This window comes from Pseudopipra pipra, chromosome 8 (genome assembly GCF_036250125.1).
Source record: "Pseudopipra pipra isolate bDixPip1 chromosome 8, bDixPip1.hap1, whole genome shotgun sequence".
Taxonomy (NCBI): Eukaryota; Metazoa; Chordata; class Aves; order Passeriformes; family Pipridae; genus Pseudopipra; species Pseudopipra pipra.
Window position 1 is genome coordinate 8,518,650 of NC_087556.1, and position 12,398 is coordinate 8,531,047.

The 12,398-nt window shown below is 39.7% G+C and overlaps 1 protein-coding gene across 5 annotated transcripts in view; it reads right to left on the minus strand.

Moving 5' to 3' along the window:
* The window catches only part of GRID1 (glutamate ionotropic receptor delta type subunit 1), a 512,549-nt gene that overhangs the window by 17,408 nt on the left and 482,743 nt on the right, over nt 1-12,398 (minus strand). For 3 of the 5 annotated variants that reach the window (XM_064662441.1, XM_064662442.1, XM_064662444.1), the window contains exons 14-15: nt 5,664-5,830; nt 4,101-4,341 (exon numbers count right to left, since the gene is read on the minus strand). In XM_064662441.1, coding sequence (XP_064518511.1) covers nt 4,101-4,341; nt 5,664-5,830 — 408 coding nt within the window. Of the gene's footprint in view, nt 1-3,753; nt 3,846-4,100; nt 4,342-5,663; nt 5,831-12,398 lie in introns of all 5 variants that reach the window. The other 2 variants (XM_064662445.1, XM_064662443.1) reach the window with 2 other exon arrangements.

Consider the following 12,398-nt stretch of genomic DNA (forward strand, 5'->3'; position numbering starts at 1 on the left):
GCAGATACACATTTTTTCCTGATGTTGGAACTAATCTTTCTTTTGTTAATCTGATCTGATAAGGATTAAATGAAGAATTAATAAGGATAACATTAGGATTTGTAAAGCAGAAATACTTAGAAACATTTTTATAAATCTGTTTCAAATAGAATAAAAATATCTTGTATCAACATCTTGAAACAGAAGATCAACCCAGCCTTCACTCTTCTAGCAAGAAATGTCATTATTCTTCAGATGACACAATTGTGAATCAATAGCAACTGTGTCTTTGGGAAAATAAAGGAAATTCATCTTTCCCGGAGGTTTATCTTAATGAATTGACTTAATGGGTAGAAAAAATACTACCTTTCTTTTTAATTTTGTGGGGCAGAGTTTCTTCATATGCAAATAATGTAAAAATATCACAACTGGAGGCAGTCTTCACCTTACCTAACTCTTCCTACAACGTCTCTGCAAAAGTAGGTCATGTTAATGTCAAAGTCCAAGTTGCATTGTCAGGTTTCAAAACACAGGTTTCCTGCTCCCCCCAGGTACACGGTTAACACTACATTCTTCACACTCCTTGTAATTAAGAGCTGTGATTTATACCATACAGACATCTAAGTCCCTGAACACCAATGTACTGGCTCAGCCTAACCTCCACAAAAGCCTAAGGAATACAAAGTGGAAAAAGAAAAGACAAACGAACTGGCAAAAAAACCAACACCTTAATGTCAGCTGAAAACACTTCTCCAATGCTAATGAAGGCTGTGCACATTCTTCTAACCCCAGACTTCACAGACCCTCGACATACAAAGAGTCTCTAAAAAAATGCTTTTTCTCTCTCTCCAGCAAGATGCACACCATCCAACCCTGTCATGAGTCTGCCATAGCAGTTGTGCCTCCTTCTTCCAAACATCTCTTTTTTTTTTTGAATTGGCAGCTGTTGACATGATGCAGCCTACTGAGCGGCTCATGCCAAACAGAGAATGTTACACAAGAGCTCTGTGGGTCACGACAACTCCTCAGTCAGTTCTGGTCCACTCCAGTTCTGTACAACGGATTTATAAAGCTCCTAACAGGCTAAGGGTCACAGCAGCCAAATGTTGCCACCTTCTCCTTCGCCTCACAGGTGACACCAAAGTCTAATGTTAGACTGTAAGAAAATCAGCCTCTTCTGTGACCCTCCACAAGCTCTGCACTTCACAGAAGAAAGCGGCTGGGAGAAAACCCAGTTCCCACAATTTCTAGGTGATATCACAACACTCATGTTTTGCCAAAGCCTTCCCAAAAGCAGAAGAAAATCGGCAGCATGACTTGAGTTTGCAGCTGTTGCTGAACTAATGACTTGGCTGGAGTATTGGATACAGCTAAGAGGTGGATCTTAATATTCTGTATGTGCTACATGTGCTCCAGCTCTGTCATTATGGCTCTTGCTGTAGAAATGCCAGAAACAGTGGTAGAAATGAGATATCCTGAACATGCTCCTCCTGGATATCAAGTTCTCCTTGTGCCCTACATCACTTGTCCTGGCTCAAGCAGGTGAGTACCCAGGACTCCATGCTCCCCTCAGTCCTGGATCCTATCCTTCCCAAAGTTATGAAACTTAGGCCTTCTTAACATGTCAAAACCCTTCAACCCATATACACTATCCCTTCTGAAACTTGGTTTCCCATCTTAATTGCAGTAGCTATCAGCAATCCTACTTCGACCCCTTCTCACTGGTAGCACATAAATAAAATATCTCTGACTCTTAACCTATCAGGAAATATCTGCCACATTCATTTGCTAATTTAGTTGAGTGGATCTTGTGGTCACTGTGACCAGAACCCCCAGCCCCTGGTCTGCAGTGGGATCAGAGCTTAGATTGCAGCTGTTTGGCTGTCTCACATCTGGGCAGAGAGTCCCTAGGCATCCTGTCTGTCCATGGTACTGGGTAGCAGTCACCCTTCCCTCTGGCTGGATCCAAAGGTGCCTCTAGCTGCTTGCCTTTCGTTGCACCCAGCTGTCCCTGTCAGGGACCTCACATTCCACCCCACCCTGCCTGCCTGGCACACCCACCATATGTTTTCCTCCCGACCAGCTTGGCTCAGCCCTGTGCCCTCTTGTTGGGAACATGCACTTCCTCATTCAGCCTTAACACCTACTTGTGCCAGGGCTCCCACTGACTCTGTTCCCTCTCTCTCAGCAGCACCCACATCACTGATCTTTCCAGAATCTGTCCACGTGCTGTACCTGAGTTTAATTTGCCTCCTTAACCCAGCCTGCTTGTGCTCCAAAGGCAGAGCCAGCCCCACACACAGTGATTTTCCCAAGCACAGCTGTACCATGTGAGTGACTTCAGTAGACTTTAAAACACAGAAGCTTAGAAGCATTCTACTGTTTGTCACAGAAACTGCAAAAGAGCAGTACAGATGTACAGAGCAACCCTGATCAAGAATGCACTGGAGGGAAGGGGGAGAAGGATGAAGAAGGGAGAAGAGATGGGATGGGATAGAATAGGCAGGGGTATGTAGTACTCCTTTTAATGGTTATAAAAAGAGAAATAAAGGGTAAAGGCAAAAAAGACAATATTTAAACTTGGCAAGACAGATCCTTTTTCAGCAATGGCAAACGAGTATTTAAAACTCCTTGCAATGAAAAAGTGAATTATTTCACCTTATATGAAACTGCCATTGAGTCATATTTTCATCTCAGTCTACAAAGATACACAAAGGTGAGTCCCTGAGCGTAGAGAGGGGAACTCACTGCATAGTCTGGCCAGATTTGTGCTTGTGCACACGCAGCAGTAGGACACTTCAGACAACACCCCTGTCCCTTGCCCTGACAGGCTTTCACAGTGGGCAGTGAACCACCAACCTCTGGGCTTTAGGCCTTCACAATGCTGAGGTGGGTGGACCTTTGGGGTTACAGCAGGAGCGACTTTACACAGCAGCAGGGCAAAATCATGGGATCATAGAACAGTTTGGGTTGGAAGGAACCTTGGAGATCCTCTAGTTCTAACCCCTCTGCCATGGGAAGGGATGCCATCCACTAGATCAGGTTGCCAGTTTGCCAAAATTGCTTACAGGTGATAGGTATGTCAATTAGTCTAGTACTGCTGCAACTTGAGAAACACAGGTTAGAACTGATGGGTTACATACTATTTTCCAGCTGTAGTGCAGCTCACTGCTATTATTTGCTTGTAACAAACATCTGTTCCAAGATGAAAGCACCTACAAATGCCTCAATGTCTCCAAAATAACAAGAAGTTAGTTTGTTAAACATTTAGTATAAGTAAACAAATACAGGCTTCATGCAAGACAGAGCTGAGCATGGACTGATTATTCTATCGCAGCATTGCTAACTATTACTACTGCACATGAAAACTTCAAACCCAAGAAAATTCTCAGAGGTATTTTACTAGGTAAAACATGTTATATGAAGGTCAGTTTTCTCAGAGGCTCCTAGTTTTAGAAATAAAACTGAATTCAAAAGAAGCATTTAAACAGTGTCATGACAATATGGCTTATTCAATTTTTAACTAGCTGGTTTATTTTTAATTGCTCATGTACCTCTCCAAACTCAGCCTAGGTCAGCCGTGAAGGAAAGAAGCTACCAGATGGCTGGCAGCTGCACAGCCTGCACAGGATGGACATCGTTCTCACAGCCACTGGGTGGGGGCTCAGATCAGGGAAAACATTACCACAGATGGCACAACTGGGTGCCTGTGACTGGCCTCCCTGTCACTCACAGCAGAGTGGCCAAGGGCGTGTTTCTGAACTACTCTCTTACCCCTAAAGGTGGTCTCTCCAGGTCAGGGTTGAGGCACATTGGTGGGGCAATGAGGGGAAGTTTGCACTGCTGCTGCCCATGCTGTATCTGCTCTACAAATAAATAGAGGAATTTAGTCTCCAGGGCCGTCAGTTTGGCACCTTCCACGTGCACAAAAGACACATTTGTTTGCTCTTTTATTTGCTTAGAAACAACCACCCAAAAAGTTATATGCAAAGCTTAGTATGGCGAATCAATATAAATCAAATTTATTGCATGAGAGCACCTAAAATCCCACAACTTTCACTCGCTCTCTCTTTCTTTTGTGTTTTCTACTTTTAATTGTGATAAGAATAAAAGTTATGGACCTCTTTCGGTGTTTCTTGATGACAACGGTTGCTGTTCCACCACAACTCCAATGCTGCCACCAAGCAAGCAAGAAGAAGGCCTATTGCTAAAATGCAGAAAACGCCTGCAAAACTGTGAAGCTTCAGTGCCTTCCCATCTGTTTGTGCATTGGTATGGCTATTCAGGTCACAACGTCCCATCCGTGGCCACCATTTCTGTTTAAGAACATCCAAATCTCCACTTTCTTGCAACTCTAGGATCCTGCAGAAATTTCAAAAGACAAGTATTATTTTCAATGATACTTTTTCGCAGTTTTTTTGTCTTTTCCTTATGCTGCACAACTCTTAAACCTATCATCCCACAGCTCAAAACACCACACCATGGTGTTTTATTTTTCATCTGAGACTCCACTATACCAAGACTTCTTTCTACTCACAGCAGCAGGTAAACTCCACTGGGTAACTTCAGAAAAAAAAGAGACTGTCAAAAATTCCACTGCAATGCAAACAGCATTTCCATGGGAAATCACCAGTTAGTCATGCCTGGTCTGGCTACATTCAGCTGCAACAGCTGGTCCCACTAGTGAAATGCTCAACCCACTCCACTGCTGCTCTTCCACAATAATTTCAAAATCATAGGAGGCTAAACATGGTACTGTTTGTGCACCACTTAATACAAATCTGTTTAAGCAGGGACCAACTCATTTGCTTCAGCAAATGTACTTTATTCAAAAGGATTTTACTTCAATGCTGTTACACAATTCCTGAATTACTGTGTTAACAGTTGCTAATTAATCACTGTTTTGTCTCTTGTGAAGTGTCCCTTCTCTGCATGAATGATTCATTTTGGATTTGGTTTGATAACTGTTTTAGCTGTTTACTAACAATCTGTTCTCTTGAGGCAGCTTTGTCTCTAGTTAGGCAGCTGGAGTTTTGCTCCTTTTTATAAAGAAGGAGCAAAATGAGGAAATCTTGCTTCAGTTCCTTGCCTGGAGCGGAGCACCAGCTCACCTTCTGCCTGCACCACTGCATGTCTTCATTTCAGTGTACACATTCACATGAAAAACATATTCCTAGCTGATAGCTCAGAGATCACTAAATGGCATGGTTTTATAGCCTCGTGGTCTTGGCAGCCCCATGCAATACTTGGCAAATCTTGTTTTCCTGTGCCATTGTGAGTCTTTGACCTGTCTCTACACCCTAAAGGATAAGCCAGGGCATTACTGCTTGCTTACTGCAGGGAGCAACACATTGCTTCAGAGCCTGCAAAATGCAGCATGAATCAAGGATCTCTCTTCAATCTCTCCTCTACCTCACACAAAGCTCTGAGGACATCAGTCCTTTGTGTCAGAGGCAGCACTGCTTGAAGGTGTGAGGCCACAGATCAACACATCACCTCTGTTCCCTCCTCCCAAACCAGATGCATGTGGAGCAGAAGTAGCAGCTTTGTTGAGCCTGAACTCAACCTCTCTGCTGTCATGTATTCGTTGTCCTTTATCAATTAAATTCCAAAATTAATGTGAACCACAAATGGTTGCTGGCTGTAGAGAGGAATCCTGTAAAACGAGCTTTGTTTCAGTTTACCTCTGGGAGAAAAGATCTCTGTAGGGACTTCCATGCTGAAGTGCTATCCCATATCCTTTGCTGCTGATGCTGTTTCCAATGACTGTCACAGAGCATTCATCATCTGTCAGCGCAGCATATTCCACCACCGTCACATCCCACAGGAAAGCGTAATTTCCTTTCTTGGCCTGTAAATATAGCATGAACACAACACAATCTAAACTAAACTGAATTTCCAGGTAGGACAAAACCCCAAGCCAACAAACAAATCCAGACCTTGTAATTATTCCTTGGTGGTATTTCCTTAGGTCACAGGTTATCTGTAGACCTCCAACATCTTAATGTATTTCTAACACTCTTCGGTCCCAGCAGTACCTCATCTACTTCAAACTTTGCTAAAATATCTTCCTTTTTTAATAGGAATGCATAGGATAACATAGCCAACTTTAAGTAAAGTTTGTGTAACAAGTTATTAATTATAAATGAAATCTATTGCTTTAGATGATGAGATTTTATGTATGTTTTGTAGGAGAATTGAATGTGCTGGTTCCATACATTCGTGTAACAAGACAGGCACAGTATGAGCACTAAGTGATGTTTCCTCGTCATCACAGTCACCAAAATTGTAACTTTGTAGTTTTGCTGATATAAACACGTAAATAAAACCAATTTCCCTTCCAAATAAACAATGTCTTTCTAAGAGCTAAGTTAGTCCTGTAAAGAAAGGCATGTTCTGAATTTAAAGACTTCCCTCTTTTCTTCACAGGTAAGAAGATTCACAAGAATCTCCTATTATCACAGTTTTGGGATAAATATTGTTTTATTTTAACACACACCCATGCAGTGGTCCTTAAGCATCAGACTTAATTGGGATTGAAATCAATGCCTGCACACGGGGTATACAGTGAATGTAAATCACTTTACTTAACACAAGAGAAAGAAACATCTCTGGATAAGGATTCAATAAAGTAAAAATAATAATAATTTTCTTGGTTAAAGTAATCATTGGTTTCTTAATATATTTAAGCAGCAAGTTTTTAAGCCCCTAGTGAACGATAGAACAGATGGGCTGGAACATCTAAGGTAAATACATGACTAGTCATGAATGTAGAATTCTCTTTTTTTTTCTTTTTTTCAGATCCTTCTTTAAGTCAGATCAAAGCAAAACAGTGAGCTGAACTCCTGTATATATTTCTTTCTGGGAACCAATTCACCAAGCTCCCCTAGCAAATGACTGAAGCTCTGACACAGTATTAGTTCATCCCTCTGCATACTTTCAATTTCTGTGTAAGTTCAATTTTAAATTCAACTGTAAGTTTGTAAAACTCTGTTAGATGTTTTATTATATTGGATTCCTCAGTTGAGGAAATAAGATAATTTTAATTCACCGTGCTTTGATATAAACCATAGGCTTCTGAAGTCCCTTACAGTTGCTTACACATGAGAATAAATCAAATGAGTGGGTTATCCCCCAGTGGGTAGAAATCAGGGAAACAAAGATTAAAATTATGGTTTCTGGATTTTCTGTAAGCTACTTGCCACAATCCACCTCTTTTCCCATCTTCCCTTTTATCTGCATCAAGGCAATCAAAGATCCACAAATTCATTTGCTTCTGAGTTAAAACAGAGTAGAAATGTTCCTCTTTGGTAAGTTTTAAATGAGCCTATATAGTGACCCCTTTGAAAATACTATTTTATTTTTTAAGGGCATGCCACTAGTGTGAGTTTGTGTCCACTTTCTCCTTTGCCATCTCCCTGGTCAGTTCAGAGTAACAGTCAATGATTCATGTAGCCCCAAACAGCAATTGATATCCTAGTAAAAAATGTCATTAAAATCTGAACTATAGTATGAAGCAACTCCTATTACAGGAGTTATTCAAATAGAAGCCACACTCTACTGTTAGAATCAGTCATTGATTTAGCTCACACAACTTATTAAACCAGCATGTTCATAAAAATATCTTGCAATTTAATATCATTATATGAAACCAGATCAGAGCAAGACTTCCATATCTGCATTGTAATACTCCAGCTGGCTGTTTACCTAATCTGGTAATGGTGGCACAAAAGAGAAAAGAACAAACAAATCACTCTTTACTATAAGCAAACCCCAGAAAAGGCTTCAACGTCTACCAACGCAGGGATGTGTACGAAATTCAGAATGCCAAGGAAGTGGTTTCTCAAGGCATTTGGCCTATATTCTACCAGCAACCTATGTTCTTGGAAGCCTAAAAGATACTCTTCAAAGGTATTTTCTGAATGATCACGTAGCTATAATTAACTGGGTTTTTAGCTGTAAATCTCTGCATCTTCCTCTCTTCCCTTCCTGTAACGGGCTTCAAGGATTCCCATTTTACCCTCTGACAGCTGTGATGGTGCTGATAAACCTCCCACCTGGTGAGGGACCCCTGGTAATGACCATCAGTCCCACTAGAGATCCTGGCAGGGGAGGACCATCAAAGGCCCTCCTTTTGCATATCTCAGACAGGTTATGTTCTGTGGTAAATAGTACACAGACTTTTGATACCTATGACAGGAAACTGCAAGTTCAAGTGCATTAAAAATACGCACTCGTGGGAACAAAGACAGCAGCACTTGTTAGTGCACACAGAATTTATTCAAAATCCATGCTATCAGAGAACAAAATCTCGCCTGATGGATATACAGAAACTGGACATGTGTCTTGCATTTCTCTAGGGGCTTTTTTGGTTGTTTGTTTGGGGGTTTTTTTGTTGTTCTTGTTGTTTTGTATGTTCATTTGGTTTAAAGAATTGTATCTATCTTCTGTTCTTTCAGAACTGCTCTGTAAATCTGCTTTTCAAATTTACAGTTTAGAAAAGAACAACACTGACAACATATAATACATTCCTCACCTATTTTTTAGTAATACTTGAGGAACAGAATCTTCCTCAAATATTCGATTTCCGTTATAATACAATGACTACAGGAAAATCACATTATTGATTCTATTCTTCAAGCCTCTGTTTTCTGTGTGTTATTTTATATAGCAGAGTTTTCTACACTGAATTTCAATGCTGGACAGCAGATCTTTTGTAAAGGTCTGCTTATCTTTTGTCTGCAGTGTTGCTATCCCAAATTACACGCTACAAGTGTAAGTGGTCAAAAACAAAGTCTACCAGGTCTCTTCAAATCTATTTTATATATTTTTTTAGTGACATAAATCATTCTATCCAATGTCATCACATCTGTAGAACATTATTTTTCTCACAGCCTGGTCATTTTAGCATAAACAGGAATCTGAGTCTTAAACTCTTTCATCTCCCAGAAATGCTGGGTGTAAGACTGGTCCCCCTCTCTGATGCCAAAAATGGAATCTCTGAAGATCCCTTTTTCTTAAGGAGAGATTTGTTTCTTCTAAAACCTTTTCCACTTGCTCAATTTTCTTCTCTGAAGAGTGGAGACCTCATTCTATTAGCGTGTTCATTGTGTGGAAAGTTTTCTTATAACAAAACATTTAGTTGCTCTCTAAATTCAGCATCATTCCCTTCCCTGTTAATATCTGTTGTGACAGCTAAGCAGTATCATTTGTTCAATTTAAAGAAAAGCTGTCAAACTACAAAAAAATATGTGCAAGACACACAACTGCACACATACGTGTGTGTTTGAAGAATGTTTACTTTTTATATACTTTCACTAGGCAAGTGGTAAAAGCCAAATAAAGTCAAATCGACACTTATTTTCAAAGAAAAATCAACCCAAAACTTTTAAAGGCTTTTTAAACTTTTCATTTCTTTTTACATGAAAGAATGCATGTGTGCACATGTGCATGGCTCTCAGCTCCCAGGCCATAGGGAAAGTAGGAAGACCTGGCACTGACCTATGGGATGGACGAGCAAGAAACACATCAAGCTCCCCAGTTACGTATAACACAGATGTACCTACCCATGTAACCAAGTCCTGATCACAGTACAGCAAATATCCACATCCTCAGGCTCTTGCATTCAAAGCTCAGTCATCTAAAGCCTGAATTGTGTGGTTTTAGGGCCCATAAAAATGTTCTACTGATCAGACATCATTGCAAAGGTAGAATAGAGAGAAAGCTGGTAAAAGGGCCTGTGGCAAACCCCAGCTGAGTATAAGTAAGATAGCTTGAATAAAAAATGACTGAAATTAAATACAGAATAATAAGCTAGATTTTGTACTTTAAATCTATAACTGTCTTTCACATTTTGCTTTTTTGCTATGGCCTTATAGTGACTGCCAGCATATAGACATGTTGCAGAACAAAACAAAATCACTTGGTTAAACATTCAACATTCTCTATCAGAAAGCCAGCCAAAGCAGCACTCATTTATCCTACCCAGGTAGAACAACTACTTTGACTTACATCAAAGACACCAGATTTATTTTTAGTTTAAGAGACTTAAGAAAACAGATTTAAGAAAAAATGACCCCCCTGGGCAAAACTTATGTTGGAAAAATGTTTCTTCTTCACAACCCTAAAAAAATTAAAAGGCCAAAGAAGATTTCTTCCTAGACATAAGAAGGACCACAAAGGAAATAATACTCCAGGAAAGCAGTAAGCAACCTCATAATGTCACTCTTCAACGTGGAGGGAGACAGAAGACTATTGTTCAAAGGGTCCTGGCTTACTGATGGTTAATTATGTTATTTCAAAGAAAACATAATAAGAAATAATAATAACATGAAAAAAAATATTAATTCCAGATTAACTTATGAAGAAGCTATGATACTAAAGACGTAAGTGCCAGAATAGTGCAAAATTTGTCATTAATTTACTGCCAGAACAGAGTGTCACTGTGGCTGATCCCATTATATGGCTGGTACCACAGAAATATCAAAAAGTGACTTTTACATTGACATTAGTGGAGTAGTTAAAAAACACGCTTGGATAACATTTATTATCTATAAAAAAATGCTTTAAGAGAAGCAAAACAGTTATAGTAAAAAGAAAGACATGCCATTTAATCCTGTTGAAATGTTTCCAACATTAAAATAATTAAGGAACCACTACCGGATGCAATAGAATCAGGTTTAAGGAAGCATTTGCTTTTACTTCAAATGGGTCAAGAAATGGAAAAATTTATGAGGGTCCATGAAAGCATATGGATGAACAACCTCAATTCACAATATAAAATTCATTATGGACAATAAATTATTGGAAAAAATAGTTTTTAAAAAAGTCATATTAATTGAAATTTTAAATTACTTTTACTCTCAAAATAAGAATGAATAGAAGTGACTGTTCAATAAGATCAGTCTGATTTAATGTTTGCTTTTCATCTGCAGTCAAGAGAGACTTTTTGAGGGGAGCAAAAAAGGGAAGGAATAAATTCTTACTGTGCTATTGCCTGTCAGTGATGCATCCTCATTTTGTGCTCTACTTGGCTTTGTTCACTTTTGATCAAAAGTGATACACAGGAAGAAAAGAAAGGATTCAGAGAAATTTTGGCACCAAATTGATTGGACAGGGGAACAGCTTCAACCAAAGCAGGGCTTTATAAAATGCAACAACAGTTTAATTCTCCTAGGTGTATATATAGCAGATATGGCATTACATGGGGATCATATTGCTTCATCCTTTCAAAGCAAAAATGGGTGCCCACAATGACAAAAGCCACGAGTTATTGCATATGTTGATGCAATCAATAATTACCCTGAAAATGAATTGCCACTGGGTATTATGCAAACACTTTGCTGAGATGTGCAAATGGCTTAGAAATGCATGTGATTCCAGTACAAATGTCCACCTGGGATGAGACGGCAGGAGAACTCACTGCATGATTCCTGAGGATCCTGGCTGGAGTTTGACCCAGAAAGAAACTTTCCCTACGACAGTGTTAGTCAATCATCCTCTGTTATAACCCCGGAAAGCTCAAGTGGCGAAACAGTATTTTGTATGGACTGGTGATTTGCCTGGTAACCTGCTCTGATGCTGTGAAGAGGCACTGGTGAATAGGAGGAGGTTTTCAAACTTCAATGACCTCTTTCAACTACCTTGGAGCAGAACAAAAGCAACTTGCCTCCCCTACCCCTGTCTCTGAAACATCCTCCTGTTGCTTGTGGCTACAAGGACTGTGCTGGCTCTGAAGAGAGACCTCTGCCTTGGCAACCAAACACCTCAAAAACTCTCAGGACTTTCTTCCACTGCCATCCTTTTGACTTTCAGACAGTCAAAGGGAGTAGGAAAATCTCCATGAAATGCAGGGAGATGGAATAGAGATAAACACCTGAAATACCTGCCTGTAGCATAAACAACCAGCACTCCCCTGTTTTGCATTGAAGTGGCATTGCTCTGTTTGTAACCACAGCTGAACTGTGACACTGTCTGAAGAAAATGGAAAAGAGGAGAAGGGAAGGGAAGAAAGGAGAGTAGTGATTTTTTTTTATTTATTTTTGCATTGTGTCAGGCAAATCCTCATTCAGAAAAATGTTTTATGGATCTTTTTATGCTAGAGAGATTTAGATTTCCCATTTCCTATAAAATACATTTTTAAGGCACGTTTACATCTCTTTCATGCAACAGTATGCGTTTATGGATGGAAACTCTCATTTCCTTGGCTGACATCAATTCTCCTTTAGAAAAAATCAGAATTTCTAGTCATAATACTTGACATGGAAAACTCGTCTGTTTATTGAAAGAGCTCATGAGCTAGGAAGACTGACACTTAAACTATAAACACAACAGTTTAGTTGTGTTTATATTAATCCCCATTTATGTAGGTGTCTAATCAAATAGTGGCCTCGGTCATCTTTGGGGACTGAAGTAAAATT